Source organism: Hemiscyllium ocellatum, chromosome 22, assembly GCF_020745735.1.
Source record: "Hemiscyllium ocellatum isolate sHemOce1 chromosome 22, sHemOce1.pat.X.cur, whole genome shotgun sequence".
Taxonomy (NCBI): Eukaryota; Metazoa; Chordata; class Chondrichthyes; order Orectolobiformes; family Hemiscylliidae; genus Hemiscyllium; species Hemiscyllium ocellatum.
In genome coordinates this window covers 10,265,038-10,290,980 of record NC_083422.1, presented here as the reverse complement: position 1 = coordinate 10,290,980, position 25,943 = coordinate 10,265,038, and the positions used below count along the sequence as shown (strand labels likewise).

The 25,943-nt window shown below is 43.5% G+C and overlaps 1 protein-coding gene across 1 annotated transcript; it reads right to left on the bottom strand.

Annotated features, from left to right (window-relative positions):
* Positions 1–627: 627 nt before the first annotated feature.
* Positions 628–21,898, bottom strand: cisd1 (CDGSH iron sulfur domain 1). The gene is made up of 3 exons (XM_060842335.1): positions 21,719–21,898; positions 11,307–11,509; positions 628–983 (listed from the first exon to the last, which is right to left on the bottom strand). The coding sequence occupies exons 1-3, from the start codon at positions 21,741–21,743 to the stop codon at positions 894–896; spliced, it is 318 nt and encodes a 105-aa protein (XP_060698318.1). The 5' UTR covers positions 21,744–21,898; the 3' UTR covers positions 628–893.
* Between the last annotated feature and the right edge of the window lie 4,045 nt (positions 21,899–25,943).

Sequence of the window (25,943 nt, the reverse complement as noted above, 5' to 3'; positions counted from 1 at the left end):
CAAACTGATACTTATCTTAAAGTAATTAAGCAAGGAGCAACTAGAGTCTATACATTCTGAAGAAAATGCACAAAGGAAATGTTGTTAAAATGGTTGAGATTCTGAATGATTTCAAAGCTGTTCATCTCTCAGTCCTAACTTTGACAAAGGTAATGTATGGGTTTTATTTAAATACTTTTCTTAAAAAACAATAGTGTTGAATGTGTGGAATGAGTTGATTAGGGATGTGGATAGTATGAGAAAGTTTAAATCATAACTAGATTGCGTTTTGAGACAGTGGGCATCCTTTGAGTTTTTTTTGCTCTTGGAGCAGAGGGTTTTTTCCCCATTCTCATCCACGTTCAAACTGAAAGCAAGCAGATTATTTTAGACTTGCGCAGAACATCTTTTTGTAAACCTACATCTAGCCCAAAGCAACGATCGTTTAACTGTGCTTTGTACTCAAAAATACTTCACAGACAGTAAAGTGACTTGAGGCATGCAGCAGTTGTGAAAGGTGCTATATAAAAACGTCTTTTGTTCCCTCAAAGCATTAGCTAAAATAGTAGAACACCGACTTCAGACTCAATCCTTTATTGATCTGACTTTGTAAAATGATCAAATAATAATGTCTACAATTTAGAAAAATTATTTTCACATTGTACTACTTCAATATTTTACTTCACACACACAAGAAAATACCACCAATCACAGACATTTTGTGAGAACATCTTAAATGATAAAGGCCAAGATTAGTGTTTTCACAGTCACACAGAATGGACCTTGATAAAAAAAATTAAGGTCTGAACTACATAGCTTACATCTATTTCATTTTACACCTTGCATGGTGTGCAATTATCTGTACATTGATACAGAACATGTTCTGACAGTTTCTTAATTAAAATATCCTTAGATCAGACTTCTCTTTTTTTGATTATCAGTGGCCCTACATTGTCTCCGGTTTCTTCATTGTGTTTGGTGTGAGAACCATCGCACATTGGGAACTGAAATACAAAAAAAAAGAAAAAGTTAGTTTTCTAGTTCAAGCACAGATTTCTGGTTTTAGGTTTAATGCACAAACGTAATAAAATTCTTCTTCACTTCACTTTTGGAGAGGGATGATGTCAGTTGTAAAGCTCAAGTAAAGTAACAAACTTTCAAAAAATATTCAATAAAGTGCTAGAGAATAGGCTTGAGAGCAAAACTGACAGCTATAAGATTTAAAGGGACAGTAAGGAATTAGCTAATGGGCAGAAAGCACAGGGTATGTACTGAACAGATATTTTTTCGGACTGGAGGGAGTCTACATTGATCTCCTCCAAGGAGTCAGCAAAATGTTGCAAATGATAAAATTTAGACGATTTTAACTTTTTATGGAATTTTTCCACTTTTTTCTTATTTTGTACCTGCCTTTGGATATAGATCGCAACAGTTCAAGTATTTCCAATAGGTAGCGAACTTGCAAGTGTAACCTTTGGTGGAGAGAATAGCAGCAGATCTGGACAGTGAACATTGTTAGACCGTGAAACTGAGATGCGTATAAAGTGGGAGAAAGTGAGGACTGCAGATACTGGAGAACAGAGTCGAGTGTGTGGTGCTGGCAAAGCGCAGCAGGTCAGGCAGCATCCAAGGAGCAGGAGAATCAATGTTTCGGGCATAAGCTCTTCATCAGGAATGAGCTGTGAAGTGATTCATTTCAGAGGAGGAATCAGGAGACGCATAAATGAAATGGTGGAATTTAAAAAGGGAATATACAAACAGAGAGACACTAACTGTGAATAATTAACAACTTGTGTACAGCTACGTTCATCAATATGTCCCACGATGCTATTCAAGACAATCAACACTAAGCAATGCTGAAAAATGAACAAAATATCGAGGGAAGACTAATAACCTGATCAACAAAGGGGGGTGTCAAACGAGGAGTTTTGGATGGAATTCCAGAGTGTAAGGCTGGCTGTACAGCCAGCACCACCTACAGGTGGGTGAAGGTATGATTCGGGGTAATCCAAGGTGAAGGACGGGAAACATTTCTGGATGTAACGGGCTGCTTCTTTTTTGAGATATTTTATGTGATTTCCTCAAATTCCAGCAGCAGCAATTACTCTTTTATATGCTGTTGTTCCAAAACAATGGCACTTTTAAAAAGGAGAGGGAACAGACAAAGGCAGCACACGGTCAGTGCAGGACTGAAAGAGAGAAAGAAACCCACACTGCTAACTGACACAGCAGTGAACCTGCACAGTTACTGCCTTCAATGTTGAATTCACGTATCGCTGGATATCAGAGTGCATCTGGGAAAATGAACAAACATTGAAATTCACAGCTGATGTTGGAGGAACCTGTTTCTAAGAGAGGTCACAGCACAGAAACAGAGATTGGATAGATTTACGTGTGGTCTTGTTTTAAGTCTGCATTAGTGAGTAGAATAGATTCTTTATTGATTATATGTTTTATTGAGATATGTCTCGAATAAACGTAAAAACATAAGCCATAAGTATTAAGCTAGCCTGCAGTAGTGTTTTGTAGAGGAATAAGACGGTGCTATTTTCTGGGTCTGCAGATTGCAAGAAGCAGAAATGGCTCTTAGTCGGGTGCAAACTTAACCTACTTTTGAGAAATAAGGCAGGGCAGGTAACTGAGGTGTCAGTGGGGGAGCACTTTGGGGCCAGTGATCATAATTCTATTAGTTTTAAAACAGTGATGGAAAAGGATAGACCAGATCTAAAAGGTAAAGTTCTAAATTGGAGAAAGGCCAATATTTATGGTATTAAGCAAGAACTTTCAAATGCTGACTGGGGGGGGCAATCGTTTGTAGATAAAGGGACGGCTGGAAAATGGGAAGCTTCAGAAATGAGATAACGATATCATCCCGTTCCTCCCCCTCAGTCGAAGCAAAATGCTCAGAGACACAGTCCAGCTGTACCTCCTTCATCTTTATTCCAGGCCCTGGAGGGAGAGAGAACAATAGCCCATGTGCACAGAGACTGGAATTCTCTGACTTCTCTGGAATAGCAGTTTATTAATGAATTATATAGTCATTTTACAGGGAGCAGCATAACATAAGCCAACATACATACTGACTGGGTGACCATTACAATCAACAAGCATCAACAGTAAACATCAAGCCATCTGCTGTTACACAATGAACGTTTTTAACCTTAACTGGCTTCACATAATGAATACCTTTCAGCTTATTAACTGACCTCACATACTGAATGTTTCCAATATTGTTAAATGGCTGTACATAATGAATGCTTTTCCACCTTGTTAACCTATTACCCTTGCCTCCAGCACCTCATTGTTAATTGCAAGTTCATATCTGATCTGAGTTATGCTCAGCTGAACCTTTTGCATCACAAAACTCAAAACTTGACTCTTTCCCAACTTGCTCATACCCGATACACATTCTCAACAACAGTACAGAGACAGTATATTCCTGTTATGGTGAAAGGAAAGGCTGGTATATATAGGGAATGCTGGATGACAAAAGAAATTCAGAGTTTGATTAAGAAAAAGAAGGAAGCTAATGTCAGGATAGATCGAGTGAATCCTTAGATTATGAAGGCAGTAGGAGTATACTTAAGAGGGAAATAAGGAGGACAAAAAGGGGACATGAGATAGCTTTGGTAAGTAGGATTAAGGAGAATCCAAAGGACAAAGGGTAACTAGGGAGTGACTAGGGCCCCTCAAAGATCAGCAAGGCGGCCTTTGTGTGGAGCCGCAGAAGATGGGGGAAGATGCTAAACGAGTATTTTCCTCAGTGCTTAATGTGGAAAAGGACATTGAAGATATAGAATGTGGGGAAATAGATGGTGACATCTTGAAAAATGTCAATATTACAGGAGGTGGTGGTGCTGGATGTCTTGAAACGCATAAAAGTGGATAAATCTTCAGGACCAAGAACTCTGTGGGAAGGTAGAGAAGTGATTGCTGGGCCTCTTGCTGAGATATTTAAATTATGGATAGTCACAGGTGAGGTGCCGGAAGACTAGAGATTGGCTAATGTGGTGCCACTATTTAAGAAGGGCAGTAAAGACAAGCCAGGGATCTATAGACGTCAGTGGTGGAAAAGTTGTTGGAGGGAATCCTGAGAGACAGGATGTACATTTATGTGGAAAGGCAAGGACTGATTAGGGATAGTCAATGTGGTTTTGTGCATGAGAAATCATGTCTCACAAACTTGATTGAGTTTTCTGAAGTAGTAACAAAGAGGATTGATAAGAGCACAGTGGTAGAGTTGATCTATATGAACTTCAGTGAGGCATTCGACAAGGTTCCCCATGGGAGACTGGTCAACAAGGCCAGACCTCATGGAATACAGGGAGAACTAGCCATTTGGATACAAAACTGGCTCAAAGATAGAAAACAGAGGTTGTTAGTGGAGGGTTGTTTTTCAGACTGGAGGCCTGTGACCAGTGGACAGTCACAAGGATCACTGCTGGGTCCCCTACTTTTTGTCATTTAGTTTCTAAGTTACCAAAATTGGAGGTGTAGTGGACAGCGAAGAAGGTTACCTCAGATTACAACATGATCTTGATCAGATGGGCCAATGGGCTGAGGAGTGGCAGATGACGTTTAATTTAGATAAATGCAAGGTGTTGCATTTTGGGAAAGCAAATCCCAGTAGGACTTATACACTTAATGGTAAGGGCCTAGGGAGTGTTGCTGAACAAAAAGACCTTGGAGTGCAGGTTCATAGCTCCTTGAAAGGAGAGTCGCAGGTAGATAGTAGAATGAAGGCAGCATTTGATATGCTTTCCTTTATTAGTCAAGAGTATTGAGTACAGAAGTTGGGAGGTCATGTTGCGGCTGTACAGGACATCGGTTAGGTCACTTTTGGAAAACTGTGTGCAAGTCTGGTCTCCTTCCTATCGGAATAATATTATGAAAGTTGAAAGGGTTCAGAAAATATTTATAAAGATTGCCAGGACTGGAGGATTTGAGCTGTAGGAAGAAGTTTAATAGGTTAGGGATGTTTTCCCTGGAGCTTCAGAGGCTGAGGGGTGAACTTATCAAGGTTTATAAAAAATCATGAGGGGCATGAATAGGTAAACAGACAACGTCTTTTCCCTCGGGTGGGGGAGTCCAGAACTAGAAGCATAGGTTTAAGGTGAGAAGGGAATGATATTAAATAGACCTAAGGGGCAACATTTTCATGCAGAGGATGGTGCGTGTGTGGAATGGGCTGCCAGAGGAAGTGGTGGAGGCTAGTACAATTGCAACATTTAAGAGGCATCTGGATGGTTATATGAACAGAAAGAGTTTAGAAGGATATGGGCCAGGTGCTGGCAAGTGGGACTAGATTGGATTGGGATATCTGGTCGGCATGGACGAGTTGGACCGATGGGTCTGTTTCTGAGCTGTACATCTGTATGACTCGAAGAGGTTAGAGATGGAGTATGGAGTTATAAGACAGTTTAAGGAATGGATAAGATTAGAGATCATCAAGAATTTAAGCAAAAGATTGAATATTTCAGATGTTGTGGACTAATAACCAACATGAATCAGGTTGCATTGATGATTGGTGGGCAGTACCTGGGCTGGGACAGGTAAAAACAGATGCTGTGTGTGTTTGGAGGCTGGTCAGGAGAGTCATGGATGTACCAAGTTTGGATATTACAATATTATGGATAAGGATTCCAGATGGAGTGGGGCAGAGATGTAGGATACCGTAGAGGTGGAAGCAATATGTCTTTGTGATCGTGAAGCTGGCAAATGAAGGCTCAGCTTGCAAATAATCTGATTCAGTTTGAGACAGCGCCTATGGAATGAGTTCGACATGATAGCAAAGCTGTGAAGTTTTGAACAGGAAAGCAAGACAACAGAGTCTGCCTTCCCAATATTTAACAGGAGGAAATTGTGCATCACCAAATATAATGAGAAGGCAGTCAGAACAATGGAGAGTTGGTGCAGAAATAGAGATGAATGCCAGTAGCAAGCATTTGTGGAACCTGATCCCATGGCCTGCAATTGCATCACAAGTAAATAAGTCATTGCTCGGCTGCACAGGATATGATTATTATGAGTCAAAATTATCTCAAAGTAAGGTCCACCTCATTGAGCTTGTCGGAGGCAAGATGTTAAGACCAGGATGGTGTGGTCAACAATGTCAAAGTCTCCTGACAGATTAAGTGCAAAGAGGGACAATGCACAGTGATCAACCACACAGGATGAAATTTATGGCTTTGATTGTTTAAATTATTTTTTTTGATTTCCACAAGGTGCACACGTATTCAAAAATATTTCTTCAGGCTCCATTTTTGATGCATTTTGTGGCCTACAAGATTGTGTCCAATCCAAAGAAAGTTTCTGTGCTCAACGCAAGTATATAAAACATAATGACTTTAGATAATGGATTTAAAATCTTCCCTCAGCAAATTAGATTAGATTAGATTACTTACAGTGTGGAAACAGGCCCTTCGGCCCAACAAGTCCACATCGACCTGCTGAAGCGCAACCCACCCATACCCCTATATTTACCCCTTACCTAACACTACGGGCAATTTAGCATGGCCAATTCACCTGACCCGCACAGTGGGACTGTGGGAGGAAACCGGAGCACCCGGAGGAAACCGACGCAGACACGGGGAGAACGTGCAAACTCCACACAGTCAGTCGCCTGAGTCGGGAATTGAACCTGGGTCTCAGGTGCTGTGAGGCAGCAGTGCTAACCACTGTGCCACTGTGCCACTCCACAAAGATTTCCAGCCTGAATGGTGCCACCGTGCCGCCCACTGGTGAAGTTTGTTCCAGAAATAAACTAGGACAAGTGAAAAAAAAAAATTCAGTGGGTAACTGCAATCAGCCAAATATAAATTGGAAATATTAGAGGTTCAGAGCATAGCTGATCTCTAAAGTTGTACAATAGCTTCAAGAACCATGCTTCAGAGAAGTGATAAAAAGCAATATAAAATCTTTTCCTACAATACTAAATGACCTGGACATCCTCCAGAAAATGTGAGTAACAGCACCCAAGCCTAGGAAAATAATGGGATGATCCATGATCTGGGCTCAAAAATACTAAAAACAGGAGCCAGCTCACTGCAAAGAGATTAAACAATTAAGGTTAATTGGATAGTTCTGGGAATAGGCATTCCAGAACACTTGAAAAGCAGACAACTGCTTTACAACATCGTAAAAGGTTTGTGCTGAACATGTAAAACATGTAAATTAAAACATTTTAAACACACACGTAAAATAATAAAAACTAAATGGACTGCACATGCTGTAAATCAGAACCAAAGATAGAAGTTGTTGTAAAAGCTCAGCAGGTCAGGCAACATCTGTGAAGAGAAATCAGAGTTAATGTTTCAGATCTGGTCAACCTTCCTCAGAAAGTTCCTGAGGAAGGGTCACCAGACCTGAAACATTAACTCTGATTTCTCTTCACAGGTGCTGCCAGAGTTGCTGAGCTTTTACAACAACTTAGTTAAATTAAGTAACTGGATAAACATAGATTCATAAATAAGTAAAATATTAAGAGTAAACATAAACTGCAGGGGATATGTGATTGATAAAATGAGATGTTGTAACTGTTCACACAATTAGATGAGTACAAGATTTGGAGGAATGACACAGCAGCAGGTGAAAAAACAAGAAACTCTTTCAAGACAACAATGGAATTTCACAGTCCGAGAGTGGTCAGAGAAAAGAATGCAAATCAAAAAATACACAAAGGGCTATAAACAAGGAACACCAGAAGGTAAATGCGATGAACAAATACTTTCTCCTGATATGCATAAGGGAACTCCAATGTTACATTACACTACTAAACAGATATGCCACAGGCAAAACTGATAACTCCAAAAGAAAGAAAACAAAAAGGCAATTTCTCTGGATAATTTATCAGATAAAGACAAAAGACAAAGATTGGACTTTGAGACACTTGAGAATTTTGGCAAAGTTAATGACGATCAGGATGGTATCGGATCAGAATTAGGCTTCAAAAGCACAAGTATTAATGTTTCGTCATTCCTTCTACAATACAGATCAGTCTCTGGGGTTTTTCTGGGAATGTCACAAGCACTTCTGAGTTTCACAATTAGATCCTGATCAGAACCTGGGCACAGAACCAAGGTATGATTTGATTAGGACACGAAAGAGGGTCGGCCTTGTTAGCTTTGATGACCAAATCGCGATTGTTGTACATTTTTAGGTCAGGCTCATCACAACTTCTTAGATCTCTTGCAACTTCTTGACATTATGCTGGTGTTGTACCATCCATTTTATTTCTTCCAGTGCATTGTGCTTTCCTGCTGTCTATAATACAATTCCTAATTTGCATCAACTGCTTGAGTTGAGGAGCTCAGTGCAAAGCAGCAAACTTTGTAAACATTGGTGAACTAGTGTGGATGACTTATCATAAGGAGCCAGCTCAGGTGACAAAATTTATTAATAGAACAATATCTGTATGTACTTTCACTTGCCACTGTCCTGCACAGTTTCAAGTTGAAAAGGTGCATCTACTTCAGTGACAAGATAAATTTCCCATCTACGTTGATTGTTACCGATATCCTATTCTCATTCCAATTGCCCAAGTATTGGGCAGATAACAGGAACAAATGACTTGCAAGCACTTACTCTCAGGTTGGTCTCAGAGTGAACAGAAGGAAATGATCACAGGTTTAAAAAAAATCAAAGAACAGAGCTTTGAGGCCCTACTTCCTTCCTACTGTTTGTGATCTTACAGTCAGAGATGGACAGCATGGAAACAGATCCTTCGGTCCAACTCATCCATGCCGACCAGATATCCTAACCTAATCTAGTCCCATTTGCCAGCACTTGGCCCATATCCCTCTAAACCCTTCCTATTCATATACCCATCCAGATGCCTTTTAAATGCTGGAATTGTACCAGCCTCCACCACTTCCACTGGAAGCTCATTCAACACACGCCACCCTCTACATGAAATCGTTGCCCCTTAGGTCCCTTTTGAATCTTTCCCCTCTCACCCTTAACCTATGCTCTCTAGTTCTGGACTCCCTCAATTCAGCAAAAAGACCTTGTCTATTTACCCTATCCATGCCCCTCATGATTTGATAAACCTCTATAAGGTCACCCCTCAACTTCCGACAGTGCAGGGAAAATAGACCCAGCCTATTCAGCCTCTCCCTATAGCTCAAACACTCCAACCCTAGTAACATCCTTGTAAATCTTTTCTGAACCCTTTCAAGTTTCACAACATCTTTCCTAAAGGAGGGAAATCAGACTTACACACAATATTCCAAAAGTGGCCTAACCAATGTCCTGTACAACTGCAACATGACCTCCTAACTCCTATACTTGATGCTCTGATCATTAAACGAAAGCATATCAAACATCGCCTCCATTATCCTATCTTCCTGAGACTCCACTTTCAAGGAAGCATGAACCTGTAATCCAGCAATACACCCCAGGACCTTAACATTAAGTGTATAAGTCCTGCGAAAATTTGCTTTTCCAAAATGCAGCACCTCACATTTATCTAAATTAAACTCCATCTGCCACTCCTCAGCCCATTGGCCCATCTGATCAAGATCTAAAGAAACCTTCTTTGCTTTCCACTACACCTCCAATTTTGGAGTCATCTGCAAACTTAGAAACTATACCTCCGATGTTCACATCCAAATCATTTATGTAAATGACAAAAAGTAAAGGACCCAGCACCGATTCTTGTGACTCCACTGGTCACAGGCCTCCAGTCTGAAAAACAACCCTTCAGCACCACCCTCTGTCTTCTACCTTTGAGCCAGTTCTGTCTCCAAATACCTAGCTCTCTCTGTATTCCCTGTGATCAAACTTTGCTAACCAGTCCATTATAAGGAACCTTGTCGAACGCCTTACTGGAGCCCATATAGATCACGTTCACTGCTCTGTTCACATCAATCCTCTTAGTTATTTCTTCAAAAAAACAGAATCAAGTTTGTGAGACATGATTTCCCATGCACAAAGCCATGTTGACTATTCTAATCAGTCCTTACCTTTCCAAATGCATGCAAATCCTGTCCCTCAGGATTCCCTACAACAACTTGTCCTTACAATCTTTCTTAAATAATGGCACCACGTTAGCCAACCTCCAGTCTTCCAGCACCTCACCCATGACTACTAATGATACAAATATCTCAGCAAGGAGCCGAGCAATCTGTTCCCTAGCTTCCCACAGTGTTCTAGGTTACACCTGATCAGGTCCTAGAGATTTATCCATCTTTATGCATTAAGACATCTAGCACATCTGTAATTTGGAAGTTTTTCAAGATGTCACCATCTATTTCCCCACATTCTATATCTTCCATGTGCTTCTCCACAGTAAACGCTAATGCAAAATGCTCGTTTAATATCTTCCCCATCTCCTGCAGTTCCACACATAGGCTGCCTTGCTGATTTTCCAGGGACCCATTCTCTCCCTAGTTACCCTTTTGTTCTTAATGTATTTACAGAATCCCTTTGGATTCTCCTTAACCCTATTTGCCAAAGCTATCTCGTGTCTCCTTTTTACCGTCCTGGTTTCCCTCTTAAGTATACCCCTACTGCCTTTATACTCTAAGGATTCACTAGATCTCTGCTAACTTGGTCCTTTCTTTGGTCCAATTGATTTGGTTTACTTCCTTCAGTTTGCTAAGTCTGAGCAAAGAACATCTGGCATCCTACAATTCAAATAGGGGACAGGCAGGAGGATGAGTGGTCCTCCAGGGTTAACAGATGGTTCCAGACTTGTTGACACTTGTCCATTGACAAGGGTGTTCAATTTTTTCTTCAGCAGCAGGATAGTGGTGTTGAGGGGCAGTGAGAAAGACCACTGGGATAGGATGATTCTTAGTTCTAAATGAACACTACCCTAGGACTGGAGTGATTCAAGATGTCAGCTCACTACCATCTTTTCAAGGCCAATGAGAAATGGGTGATAAATGGCTGGCCTAACCCAAGATATCCAGATTCCATGAATTAATTAAAAAAAACAATTCCCTATTCACACTGCCTCCAAAAATCAACACCATCCCAAATGAAATATTACTTTTCATGAGGAATCATGACATTTTTTCAGACATATTTAAAAATTAATATTTTACATTTTGATGCAAAAGTTTTACATTTTCACATTACTAAATTGAAAACAAAACAGACACAGACTGAATAGGAACATTGGAATAGAGATCTAGTAACCAGGAAATAGATCCCATATACCCCTTTACTTTCACCAAACATATTTGTCCAATTCATCATTCCACTCGCTCTTTTGCAGTCCATCCCGCATCCATTGGGACAAAATGGGATCATACTGCCTCACTCTTCTCAGTTTTACAATGTTCCCATGACATGTAATGGGGTAAGCAAATTAACATTCTTACCTGTTTAGACCGCCAGCATCTACAATACACTGCTTTATCCCCTAGGTCTTCAACATCAAATGCATGCACAACTTTAGGGGTATCCTTTTGGATGTCGAGATTAACCAATGATTTACGGCACTTGTCTCTGGAATATAAAGATCTGTAGGCGAGGTAACCAACAGCAGCTGCTCCAATTGTCAGCGAAATTGCTGCAACCCATTCTGTTTAAACCAAGAACACAAAAAAATTGGATTAAATAACATACATGAATTTTCCTAAATTATATACAATGGCAGCAATTAAGTGGAAAACTGTACATCTAGAGAAATGAACTAAGTAACCAAGAAATCATTGGGCGGAACTGTCTCAAGTTCAAATTATGGGATGGTGTGAATTAAACTAATATTTATGTTAAAGACAGGCTTCATGATGTGTACATTGTATTATAATTAACATGTAAATCTGAGTAGAAACGTATGACAAAATTACTTGTTTTAGTTGAAAAAGGGCAGTATTTATAAAAACATATTCTTATCTTACAAGCCTCAAGGTTCCAATTAAAATCAGTTTGTTAACTATTTGTATTGAGCAATTAAAAGACAAACATTGGAATCCCCATGTGAATAAACTGGAAATGACTCTCTCTAAATAAACATTGAAGACATTCCCAAATATGCTAATAGTTTAAATCAGGTCCGTAGAATATAGCGATCAAGGCTTTTTTAAGAACAATCAGGCTTAAATTACAAAACAACAGCAGTTATAAATACTACACCATGTTAGCTTATAAATCTGAGGGGCTTGTTGAATTAAAAAAGCTGCATCATAGAAATGGACACAACAGCTAAAGCTATCCTAACTCACGATGCTAAATGTCTAAAATAGTCGTGAAAACTGTCACTGAATTTGCAATGCAATGCAGAAGAAATCGTAATGTTCTAACCCAGAGGGGACAGTGCGATAATTATGGTAAAACTGTCAGTGCTTCCCATTGGTACTTCACAGTGTTGCCCCAATGAAAATGTCCAAGCAATTAAAGCTTACAATCTTCATAATTATCATTAAACATTTTCAATGGCCCTGAAAAATTTATTTTATATTTATAAACTGTTAAATTTTATCAAAAAAAAGATACACATCAGCTTCTAAAGCCATAATTTATTTTGCTATCTGAAAATTTAAATAGATTAAAAAGGGCAAAAATCATAAACCTGTTGGATTATAACCTGGTGTATTTAAAATCAGAGGCTTTCAGAGTGCTGACCCTTCACTGGGTGACTTCACCTGACAAAGCAGCAGTATTCCGAAAGGTTGTGATTTCAAACAAGCCTGTTAGACCAGAACCTGGTATTGAGAGACTTCTGACAGCATAGTACTGGAAAAGCACAGCATCAGGAATCATGCCTGAAATGTCATTCGCCTGCTCCTCGGATGCTGCCTGATCTGCTGTGCTTTTCCAGCACTACACTCTCGACTCTGAGCTCCAGCATCTGCAGTCCTCACTTTCTCCTTTCTCCATTATATGACTTCTGACATTGTCCACTCCTGTCCAATGCCAGCACCTCCATATTAAGTGAAGGATTATCAGTGTTTTTAATGTTCTGGTTTGCTGCCGATAAGAATTTGTAACTGTGACTAGCTGCTTATTCTGATCATTGACATTGACGCTTCTGCATGTTTGCAAATGCACTGAGTTTGCTGCTAAATTTAAGACCATAAGATTGGAGAAAATTTGGCCATTCATCACGTCTATTCCACAATTTGATCAAGACTGATATGTTTCTCAACTCCATTCCACCATCTTCTGCTTGTAAACCTCGATTCCCTTACTCATCAAGAATCAGTCTCTGTCTCAATGCCTTGGCCTCCACAGCCCTCTGCAGCAATGAGTTCCACAGAGAAACTCATCTCAGTTCCAGAGGATTATCCCTTCATCCGGAGACTGTGCCCTCAAGTCCTAGTCTCTCCTACTAGTAGCAACTACATCTCAGTATTCTGAAAGTTTCAATTAGATTTCACCATCATCCCACTAAACTATTACGTAAAGACCCAGAGTCCTTAACCACTCTTCTTATGACAAACCCTTCATTCCCAGGATTGCTCTCGTAAACCCCTTCTGGACCCCCTCTATGGCCAGCGCATCCTTTCTTAAATACAGAGGCCAAAACTGCTCACAATATTCTGAATGCAGCCGTACAGAGCTTTATACAGCCTCAGCAGAACATGTCTGCTCTAGTCATCTAGCCCTCAACATTGCATTTGCCTTCCTAATTGTCAATAGAACCTGAATGAACCTTAAGAGAATCTAAAACTAGGACTGCCAGATCTCTTTGTGCTTTGGAAATCTGAAGCCTTTCTTTTAGAAAATAGTCTACATCGTTTCTTCCAACCAAAGTACATAAACCTCACACATTCCTACACTGTATTCCATTTGCCACTTCTTTGCCCATTCTCCAAGCATATCCAAATCCTTCTGCAGCCCCCTTGCTTCCTATCTCCCCCTCCACCCATTTTTGGTTCATCTGCAAACTTAGCAACAATGCGCTCAGTTCCTTCGTCCAGACTGTTAATGAATAACATGAATAGTTATGGTCCCAACAATGATCCCTGCTGAACTCCACTAGTCACTGGCTTCCATCCTGAAAAAGACCACTTTATCCCAACTCTCTGCCTTCTGCAATCAGCCAATCATCTATCCATGCCAGTACTTTGCCCCTAACATCCTGGACTCTGAGCGTATTTTGCAGCCTCCTGTGTGGCACCTTGACAAAGGCCTTCCGGAAATCCAAACAGATCCATTGGCTCTCCTTTGTCTAACTTGCTTGTTACCTCCTCAAACAATTCTAACAGATTTATTGGGCATGACCGCCCCTTCACGAAGCTGTGCTGACGTCCTCCCCGCTATTTTATCGCGCAATTCCAAGTATTTTAACTGTCAGAGAAAAGAAATGCACAGCACTGGGATAGCTGGATCTGTGTGGAAAGTTTTCTTCAAGGCCAGCACAGAGCACCACTGATTCTTGCTGACCACAAAATCCAGCTCACTGTATTGAAAACAATCCACATCAAGAAAACCCATTGGAACTTCTTAACCTATTTGTTGTCAGGGAGAAGTGCTATAAGCCTCAAACTATTTACAATATTTTACTGATAATTAATGGGGGAAACATAGCTTATGGTTCACATCAAATGGACAAAGATCGTGTTTTTAAACAATCCAGTGACACTCAAAATTGATGGCAGTCTGATTAGGATTATGCACAGCCAAAGCCTAACCTCCTCTCCTTTACATTTCAACCATGTGTGATAAACTCCACATTCCATCAACACTTTTGATTACTTCTAAATATTGGTCTGAACAGTCAGAGCTCCCCAGTCTTCAAAAAGGTGCCATGGATCTTTTTCTCTTAATGTTTATCCAAAAGACCAGACTGTCTGACAAACTAATGCCATGTTCAAAACATAGCAACTCCAACGGTACACTTTTTCCAAATGCACAGAAGTGCTGAGCCCAAGTACGTGGGCTTGAAATCTCAAGCTGCAGAATTAGAGACAAGAATGCTACACATGAACGAGACACAACTCTTGTATTAATTCAGTTAATAATTAAACATGTAAATTTGCACTAGAGAGGGTGCAGAAGAGATTTGCCGATGCGTGCCTGGGCTGAAGTGATTTAGCTATGAAGAGAGATTACGTTGGAAAACAACCATAACCTAACAACAGAGAAAGCTGGGTCACTCAACCCAAAATGTTAACTCTTGATTTCTCTCCACAGATTCTGCCATATCTGTAAAGCTTTTCCAATAATCTGTTTTTGTTTCTGATTTACAGCATCTGCAATTTTTTTGGTTTTCATTAAGGTTTTGAGGTACCTGATTGAGATGTACAAAGTTTAAAGTGCACAGACAGGATAGATAGGGAGAAATGATTCACCTTGGTAGGGGGGGTCAAGAACTGGGGAGGAACAGGAATATTAGAGGGAATGTCAGGAAAAGTATTTTATACAAAGGGTTCAGAATTTGTGAGAAGATTTGTAGCTCGGGTGCTCGTTGTTGTGGTTCTGTTCGCCGAGCTGGGAATTTGTGTTGCAGAAGTTTCGTCCCCTGTCTAGGTGACATCCTCAGTGCTTGGGAGCCTCCTGTGAAGCGCTTCTGTGATGTTTCCTCCGGCATTTATAGTGGTTTGAATCTGCCGCTTCCGGTTGTCAGTTCCAGCTGTCCGCTGCAGTGGTCGGTATATTGGGTCCAGGTCGATGTGCTTATTGATTGAATCTGTGGATGAGTGCCATGCCTCTAGGAATTCCCTGGCTGTTCTCTGTTTGGCTTGTCCTATAATAGAAGTGTTGCCCCAGTCGAGCTCATGTTGCTTGTCATCCGAGTGTGTGGCTACTAAGGATAGCTGGTCATGTCATTTCGTGGCTAGTTGGTGTTTATGGATGCGGACCGTTAGCTGTCTTCCTGTTTGACCTATGTAATGTTTTGTGCAGTCTTTGCATGGGATTTTGTACACAACATTGGTTTTGCTCATGCTAGGTATTGGGTCCTTCGTCCTGGTGAGTTGTTGTCTGACAGTGGCTGTTGGTTTATGTGCTGTTATGAGTCCTAGTGGTCGCAGCAGTCTGGCTGTCAGTTCAGAAATGTTTTTGATGTATGATGGTGTGGGTAGTCCTTTGGGTTGTGGCATGTCCTCATTCCGTTGTCCTTAGTCGCCACACACACAGATGACAAGCAACATGAATTCGACTGGGACAACACTACTATTATAGGACAAGCCAAACAGAGAACAGCCAGGGAATTCCTAAAGGCATGGCACTCATCCACAGATTCAATCAATAAGCACATCGACCTGGACCCAATATACCGGCCACTGCAGCGGACAGCTGGAACTGACAACCAGAAGTGGCAGGTACAAAACACTATAAATGCCGGAGGAAACATCACAGAAGCGCTTCACAGGAGGCTCCCAAGCACTGAGGATGTCACCTAGACAGGGGATGAAATGTCTGCAACACAAATTCCCAGCTCGTTGAACAAAACCACAACAACAGGATTCAGAATATCTGGAACTCACTGCTTAAAAAGGGTGGTAGAGGAATCCTTAAGACTTAACAACTATTTAAATTAACATTTAAAATGTCAAAGCATAAAATGTTACAGATCAAGTGCTGGTAAATGGGATTAGATTAGATAGATAGCAGATTATTGTTTTTGTGCCAATGGGCCTCATTCTCTGCTGTAAAAACTGACTATTTGTTAACTGCAGATTCCTAAAACATATTACCAACGGTAAATTGATTGGTTAGAATTCTAAAATCTATCTAACCTAACCACACAATTTATTAACAAGCTGATTTCAACGATTGCACATGCATCTTACTGTGATAGTGAATGCTGATTGCAGCTACTTATGATGTAATAACTAATTTATACAATATCTACTATAAAATTTCACAAATGTTTAAACGGAGGTGACAAACCCAAGGGAAAAACCAGCCTTATTTCTTTTTAAAATGTTGCTGACAGGAAGACTGCAAAGGACATTGACTCTTGAATGTACCAGGGTCACTCAGAAACCACTTGAACTTTGGAAGCCAAGGCAAACAAGAACTTAAGGACAATCTCATCTAAAATTGTGGGCAGCACGGTGGCACAGTGGATAGCACTGCTGCCTCACAGTACCAGAGACTGGGTTCAATTTCCGCCTCAGGCAACTGTCTGTGTGAAGTTTGCACATTCTCCCCGTGTCTGTGTTGGTTTCTTCTGGGTGCTCTGGTTTCCTCCCGCATCCAAAAAAAAATGTGCAGGTTAGGTGAATTGGCCATGCTAAATTGCCCGTAGTGTTAGGTGAAGGGTCTGGGTGGGTTGCTCTTCAGAGTGTCAGTGTGAACTTGTTGGGCTGAAAGGGTCTGTTTCCACACTAAGTAATCTAATCTAAAAAAAATCTGAGACAAAGTCCAGGAAGGCAGATTGAACAGAAAAGGACGATGGCCAGTGACAGAAGTTTTGGCACACTATGCTATTCCATTGACTTGCAGACTGATACAGCTGGATAGAGTAAAAAATGAGGTCTGCAGATGCTGGAGATCACAGCTGCAAATGTGTTGCTGGTCAAAGCACAGCAGGCCAGGCAGCATCTCAGGAATAGAGAATTCGACGTTTCGAGCATAAGCCCTTCATCAGGAATGAGAGAGAGTAGCCAAGCAGGCTAAGATAAAAGGTAGGGAGGAGGGACTTGGGGGAGGGGCGATGGAGGTGGGATAGGTGGAAGGAGGTCAAGGTGAGGGTGATAGGCCGGGGTGGGGTGGGGGCGGAGAGGTCAGTAAGGAGATTGCAGGTTAGGAGGGCGGTGCTGAGTTGAGGGAACCGACTGAGACAAGGTGGGGGGAGGGGAAATGAGGAAACTGGAGAAATCTGAATTCATACCTTGTGGATGGAGGGTTCCCAGGCGGAAGATGAGGCGCTCCTCCTCCAGCCGTCGTGTTGTTATGTTCTGCCGGTGGAGGAGTCCAAGGACCTGCATGTCCTCGGTGGAGTGGGAGGGAGAGTTAAAGTGTTGAGCCACGGGGTGATTGGGTTGGTTGGTCCGGGCGGCCCGGAGGTGTTCTCTGAAGCGTTCCGCAAGTAAGCGGCCTGTCTCACCAATATAGATGAGGCCACATCGGGTGCAGCGGATGCAATAGATGATGTGTGTGGAGGTACAGGTGAACTTGTGGCGGATATGGAAGGATCCCTTGGGGCCTTGGAGGGAAGTGAGTGTGAAGGTGTGGGCCCAAGTTTTACATTTCCTGCGGTTGCAGGGGAAGGTGCCGGGGGTGGAGGTTGGGTTGGTGGGGGGGTGTGGATCTGACGAGGGAGTCACGAAGGGAGTGGTCCTTGCGGAACGCTGATAGGGGAGGGGAGGGAAATATATCCTTGGTGGTGGGGTCCATTTGGAGTTGGCGGATGATACGTTGTATGCGGAGGTTGGTGGGGTGGTAGGTGAGAACCAGTGGGGTTCTGTCTTGGTGGCGGTTGGAGGAGCGGGAAGTGGAGGAGATGCGGTGGAGGGCATCGTCGACCACGTCTGGGGGGAATCTGCGGTCCTTGAAGAAGGAGGCCATCTGGGCTGTGCGGTGTTGGAACTGGTCCTCCTGGGAGCAGATGCGGCGGAGACGAAGGAATTGGGAATATGGGATGGCGTTTTTACAGGGGGCAGGGTGGGAGGAGGTGTAGTCCAGGTAGCTGTGGGAGTCAGTCGGTTTATAATAGATGTCTGTGTTGAGTCGGTCGCCCGAGATAGAGATGGAAAGGTCTAGGAAGGGGAGGGAGGAGTCTGAGACAGTCCAGGTGAATTTCAGGTCGGGATGGAAGGTGTTAGTAAAGTTGATGAACTGTTCAACCTCCTCGTGGGAGCACGAGGCAGCGCCGATACAGTCATCGATGTAGCGGAGGAAAAGGTGGGGGGTGGTGCCAGTGTAGTTGCGGAAGATGGATTGTTCCACATATCCTACGAAGAGGCAGGCATAGCTGGGGCCCATGCGGGTGCCCATAGCAACTCCTTTAGTTTGGAGGAAGTGGGAGGATTGAAAAGAGAAGTTATTCAGGGTGAGGACCAGTTCAGTCAGTCGAAGGAGGGTGTCAGTGGAAGGGTATTGGTTGGTGCAGCGGGAAAGGAAGAAGCGGAGGGCTTTGAGTCCTTCGTGATTGGGGATGGAGGTGTACAGGGACTGGATGACCATAGTGAAAATAAGGCGTTGGGGACCGGGGAAGCGAAAATCCTGGAGGAGGTGGAGGGCGTGGGTGTGGTCCCGAACGTAGGTGGGGAGTTCTTGGACTAAAGGGGACAGGACCGTGTCAAGGTATTGGGAGATGAGTTCGGTGGGGCAGGAGCAGGCTGAGACAATGGGTCGGCCGGGGCAGGCAGGTTTGTGGATTTTGGGCAGGAGGTAGAAACGGGCGGTGCGGGGTTGTGGGACTATGAGGTTGGAGGCGGTGGATGGGAGATCCCCTGAGGTGATGAGGTCCTGGATGGTCTGGGAGATGATGGTTTGGTGGTGGGAGGTGGGGTCGTGGTCAAGGGGGTGATAAGAGGAGGCGTCCGCGAGCTGGCGTTTGGCTTCAGCGGTATACAGGTCAGTGCGCCAAACTACCACCGCGCCTCCCTTGTCTGCGGGTTTGATGGTGAGGTTGGGATTGGAGCGGAGGGAGTGGAGGGCTGCACGTTCTGAGGGTGAGAGGTTGGAGTGGGTGAGAGGGGTGGACAGGTTGAGTCGGTTAATGTCACGGCGGCAGTTGGCTATAAAGAGGTCGAGGGCGGGTAGGAGGCCAGCACGGGGTGTCCAGGCACTGACCTGTAGACCTATTGTCTGTTGACCCATGCTCTGTTGCTTTCACTACTGCCTGCAACATCTTTCACACACTCTCACCCATCCACAACCCTGACACCACTAACCCTGCATATCCTCTGTACTACCTACTCACTACTCACCCCACCAACCTCCGCATACAACGTATCATCTGCCGTCATTTCCGCCACCTCCAAACGGACCCCACCACCAAGGATATATTTGCCTCCCCTCCCCTATCAGCGTTCCGCAAGGACCACTCCCTTCATGACTCCCTCGTCAGATCCACACCCCCCACCAACCCAACCTCCACCCCCGGCACCTTCCCCTGCAACCGCAGGAAATGTAAAACTTGCGCCCACACCTCCACACTCACTTCCCTCCAAGGCCCCAAGGGATCCTTCCATATCCGCCACAAGTTCACCTGTACCTCCACACACATCATCTATTGCATCCGCTGCACCCGATGTGGCCTCATCTATATTGGTGAGACAGGCCGCTTACTTGCGGAACGCTTCAGAGAACACCTCCGGGCCGCCCGGACCAACCAACCCAATCACCCCGTGGCTCAACACTTTAACTCTCCCTCCCACTCCACCGAGGACATGCAGGTCCTTGGACTCCTCCACCGGCAGAACATAACACGACGGCTGGAGGAGGAGCGCCTCATCTTCCGCCTGGGAACCCTCCAACCACAAGGTATGAATTCAGATTTCTCCAGTTTCCTCATTTCCCCTCCCCCCACCTTGTCTCAGTCGGTTCCCTCAACTCAGCACCGCCCTCCTAACCTGCAATCCTCTTCCTGACCTCTCCGCCCCCACCCCACTCCGGCCTATCACCCTCACCTTGACCTCCTTCCACCTATCCCACCTCCATCGCCCCTCCCCCAAGTCCCTCCTCCCTACCTCTTATCTTAGCCTGCTTGGCTACTCTGTCTCATTCCTGATGAAGGGCTTATGCTCAAAACGTCGAATTCTTTATTCCTGAGATGCTGCCTGGCCTGCTGTGCTTTGACCAGCAACACATTTGCAGCTGGATAGAGACCAATTTGCGACCATATTGCTTCCGGAGCATTACTATAAGTGCATCACAGATATTACATGGAATCGTATAGTAAGGAAGCCATTGAAAAAACAAGTATATTTCAGCTACATACTATTGACAAGTTTAACACCTTCAATAACAAAGCACATTCATGTCACATTCCACATTGGAATTTATAAAATTAGATTGATACTAATGACTAATCTGCAAATGGAGTAATTCCTCTGAATTAAAATGCTTCTGCAACCCTTGTTTAGTGAACCGATAACTTGGTTGATACAGTTGCACAAGTGGGCTATGTATTGTCGATGTAATAAGGTTTAAGTCAACATTAGAAAAAAACCACGCCATAGCCTTTCACTAAGCACTGCGCTCGCTAATGCACTCCTTATCAAACAAAGAGGGAGCGTCGCTCTGAAAGCTAGTGTGCTTCCAATTAAACCTGTTGGACTATAACCTGGCGTTGTGAGATGGTTAACCTGATCAAACAACACCGGGAACTTTCAGCAGTAAACACATTTTTAACAGACTGCTGATGGGTTCAAAAGGAAACCTGTGGAAACACAGCAAGGAGAGAGTTGATGATGAGGGAGCAGTGTGAGCCTGAACCTGCTGAGGCGGGCCTCAATGTCAGCAGCAGACTCAACCGTTAATCCATCAGCCGGAGCAACCCCTGGTGAGAATTCACTGATGAGAAGGCATTTGCTGTGTCCGCCCAGATGGTCCCGCTGTGTATGGGGAGGGGGAGGGGGAGGGGGAGGGGGAGGGGGAGGGGGAGGGGGAGGGGGAGGGGGAGGGGGCAATGCTGACCGGCTTTTTGAGGGGGGGTGGGGGAAGGTGGAGGTGACCTTCCACACTTGACATTACTGCAGGATGCTCCCAAACCCCGGTTTTGGCAGCAAACATTTCCCCGAGCCCCTGGCCGGTGACCGGGTGGGGGTAGCCTCGAAACAGGAGCTCCCCCCGAGGGCGGGGAGGGTGGGGGTGGGGGTGGGGGTGGGGGTCCACACCAAGGCCAGGTCCTCGCCGACACAACTGGGCCCCCGGCTACCACAATTACCTTTCACATTCGAGGAGCCCCCCATCACTCCGGCTGGTCACGCTCCTCTCCCGGCCTCAGGGACAGCGGAACCAGTGTCGCCCTCCCGCAGTCACACCATCGAGGACGGCCCTTTGGACAGAGCAAGGTACACAACGGGTGCAGAACCGGCCCGCCACTGCGCAGAATCCCGGCCGGCACTTGACGTCACATCAACACTGCGCAGACGCTTTGCCGGCGTTGGACATCACGACAGCACTGCGCAGAATCCCAGCCGGCGCTGGACGTCACGATCACACAACTCCCGGCCATCCGGCACATCACGACTGCACCGCGCAGGCTCCCAAACGGCACTGGACGTCATAAAAACATCGCGCAGACTCCCAGCCGGCACAGAATCGGTGAACCATCCGGTACTGCGCAGACTCGGGCCGGCATTGGGTCAGGATCGCCTGTGGTCCCGGGGTAGCAGTGAGACCACTGATGAGGCAAGGTCTCTGAGTGACATTGAGTTGTCCCAATCTCAAATGCACTGGGACAACATACAAAGTTTCTCAATTATATTTTAAAAATAAAAGTTAAGGCATTAAAAGTGCATTAAATAAGTATTTGTATAGATTGCAAAGAGTGTGGAACAAAGTGAAAACCGAAAGAACTGTGGATACTGTAAATCAGAAACAAAAACATAAATTACTGGAAAAGCTCAACATCTGGCAGCAACTGCAGAGAGAAATCAGAGTTAATGTTTTGGGTTAAGTGACCCTTCTGAGGCAAGATTAGAGTGGTGCTGGAAAAGCACAGCAGGTCAGGGAGCATCTGAGGAGCAGGAAAATCGACGTTTCGGGCAGCAGCCCTTTTTCAGCATCTGCAGTCCTCACTTTTGCCTAGTTGATTTTGACCCTTCTGAGGTACAGTTTTGATTTCTGTCCACAGGTGCTGCTCGACCTGCTGAGCTTTTCCACGGAACCAAAAGAGCTGGTGCAGGCACATTGGACCTTCTGCTCTGTAACAATTCTCAAATTACATTATAAACCAAGACAGAAATGCAAAATACTCCCAGTAGGACTGGTAAGGAGAGAAACAAGAGTTAACATTGCAAGTTGACGAACGTCCAGAAGAAAGGTTTAAGCTAAACCAACTGAGAAATTAATGTTATTTTGAGTAACATTGCAAGGACACACACATGCATGAAGGCTGCAATGTATTTTGTTACTGGCTGTCACACAATTGTCAAGGGAGGCAAAAACATAAAGCTCTGCCCAATTAAGGAATAAAAAGTTGAAAGAAATGTAATGCTAAACATCGTGAAACAGGAACATTTAAAAAACATCTTTCATAAACTTACAATGTCCTGAAGTGCTTTTGCACCCAGAAGTACTTTTTATTTCATTCAATTTTTCATGGTGATCTCTCTGGCCTGTTGGAGGTCTTCGGATTTCTTAGGTAACTATATAGTTAAATTGTCACAGGTTGTTTCTCTTGTTAGGTGAAACAGTAATGATGGGTCACAGGTAAAAAAAATCACAAAAAGCATGTTGGAATTTTATTTTACATGGCTGGCTGGAGAACTTTCCTGTCTCAAACCATTCTTGAAGTAGAATATATAAATTATTTATAGGGGAACTGAGGAGTTTTGCAAAGTCCGAATATCAATGGGTAGAGGTGCACCCAGGAATGAGAAATACTGGATGATTCATGAGGGGGTAGAGGCATGTCTTCCTGAAGGGCTGTTTGTTTGCTTATCATTTCATGTTTCTATCAAATCAATGCGAGGTTATTTTGGAGGTGATGACACTGGTGAGTTACTGAGGGTGGTGATAGAAGGAAGAGAAGTTTGGAAGAACTGTAGTTTACTTGGGATTGAAAATGAGAGGCTAGCCAAGATACTTAGTGATGAAAAAAGTCTAGAGATGTCACAGACACAGTCATGGAAGTGAATTTCAGCAACAAATGGGCAGAGGCAGGTCAAGAATGGTGATATTTCAGAGGGACAAGGAAATGTGCCGGATCAAATAGAACAAGTTGAGCTGATGGGTTGGGGTGAGAGGATTGAATTGGCAACACGGATACACAGGCTGAAGACAATAGCTTAGATTTTACCCATGTTTACCTCGAGAGAACTGTGGGTTATCCAATACTGGGTGTGAGAAAAGCAGGCTGGCAATGCAAAAGCAGTGATGTGGTCAAGAGAAGTGGTGCAGAGGTTGAGTTGAGTATTCTCATATCTTCAGGAAAGGCACAAGCAGCACATTGAGAGAAGGAGGGTCAAGTATTTGGAAGACGATGCAATGCTCGATCATATCAAAGACTACAGAAAGATTGAAAAGTGATAATTGGATATTATGGTTGTTATGTCAATGAGTGATAGTTACTGGTCCATACTGACTCCTGCCCTGTGCCAGTATATACTGCAATTTACTATGTAGTGCAGTGGTAGTGACCCTATCAGTGGACCAGGAGGCCCAGGTTCAAGTCCCACCTGCTCCAGATGTGTGGAATGTTTTTTATATTGTAGAAGGAGAAAACGTGAGGTGATGACTTTGCTGAAGCCCTCCTTTCAAATGAACAGCCAAGCATTGCAACTCTCGATATGTCATATTCAGCCCGCTAAGCCTACAGCACCAGTTGGAATTTCCCAAAGGTTCACAAAGCTCTGCTGATCAAGGAGAGAGGGGTCATCAGTTCTAAGAAATTGTCAAATACCACTGTGCTGATGTGTGGATCTTTTTGTCTGTGAACTAACAATCCTCAGAAATCAGTACTTTTTTTGTAGATGCACACTGGACTAATAAGTGTTAATACTTGACTGAGTGCAGTAAATGCCATGTGATGATGTCACACAGAAATGTTCAGAGTAAAGGAGACAGACCTGGGTTAGTATGTTTGGAAAAGGCTCTGTAGTATGTTGCATCTCTGTAACCTTCATCAAGTATCACTACATACAGAAGTTTAACCCTAGTGGCCTCATTGCTGAGGAACACTCCCAGTAGTCGGACCATTCCTTATCACCTGTCCCTCGTGGAAAAATTTGCAAACACCATTTACCACAAATCTATGAGGCAGTGGCCAGTGTGTATTGTCCTCAAGAGCTTGCGGGAAAAGGAGAGGGCTGATCCCTGGTGGGTGGATCTATGAGCAGACTGTCAAAGTCATTTAGCAGAATACCTCATTACCAGAACTTTCCAACAAGCACCAACATAGCTTGCTGGTAGTGAGAAGGGTACTGCCCATCAGATCCTTCATGCATGTCCAGCCTCTGTGTGCCATTGCATGATGCCCTCGAAATGGTTGCAGGATGCGGAGGTAGAGATTGTCACTCATCACTTTCAAGAATGTGCCTTTTCAAAGAAACAGACCAGTGGTGCAGTGATTTTTGTTGAGGTTTGTCCTGAGCACCTCTGTTATACAGGACTCTGCTCTGAGGGCTGTTCCATGGGATGAATACCAAGACAAACATTGACTGCACCTGGAGTACAATCAACTTCTTGATCTTCCAGTGTAAAGAGTTGACCTCAACCTCGTGTCAGACTGGTACATTCCACAGTCCAGCACTACATGCTGAGGAAAGCACTAAAGGTTGAGGCTGCTGCTGACAAGAAACAGTCTGGAGTCTTTCTGCCAAAACACAACAAAGATTAATTCAGTTCAGACCCACTCGCCACCTCAAAATGAACAAAAATAACTACCTGCGTGTGTCAGAATCCTTTCACTTTTTGCAACTGTAGAGTAATTCCGTGAAATGTCAAAATTCCAATATCTTGTTTATTTCTTTCTCTCTGCAAAGACTGCGCAGAGAAAATTTAGAACGTTTGTTTGTACTTAAAGATGATTTTTATGTACAAAGTATGTTTTTGAATAAAAAAGTTATGTGATTTGCAAGTAGTTTCTGTAATGCCTTAAGCTCATTGTTCACTTAACAAGGCTGTTTTTTGATAGGCTTTTGAAGTGTATCATAGGCAGCAGCCAATTTGTGCACATCAAGTTCCCTCAAAAATATGATATGATTTGATTAATGTTGATTAAGTCTGAAGTATTGATTATCAATGGGAACTCTCTTGTCGTAATGTCATATGATCTTTTAATTTAACAAACAGAACAGGTGCTTGTTTTAATATCTCATCAAAAAGACAGCTCCTCCAAGAAAGAAAGGTACATTTCTGTGTTGTACATGTTTATGACTCAATAAAGCTGCACTCCACAGTATCATACTGGAATGCTAGCCTGGATTTCAGTGCTGGAGTCTCTG

Bases quoted from the DNA above. Each gene is read 5' to 3' on its own strand.
- cisd1 (XM_060842335.1), bottom strand. From the start codon at position 21,743: ATGGGGGGCTCCTCGAATGTGAAAG. The intron at 11,510-21,718 runs GTAATTGTGGTA...TGGTTTAAACAG, and splicing joins GGGCTCCTCGAATGTGAAAG to AATGGGTTGCAGCAATTTCG. The intron at 984-11,306 runs GTAAGAATGTTA...TTTGTATTTCAG, and splicing joins GATGCTGGCGGTCTAAACAG to TTCCCAATGTGCGATGGTTC.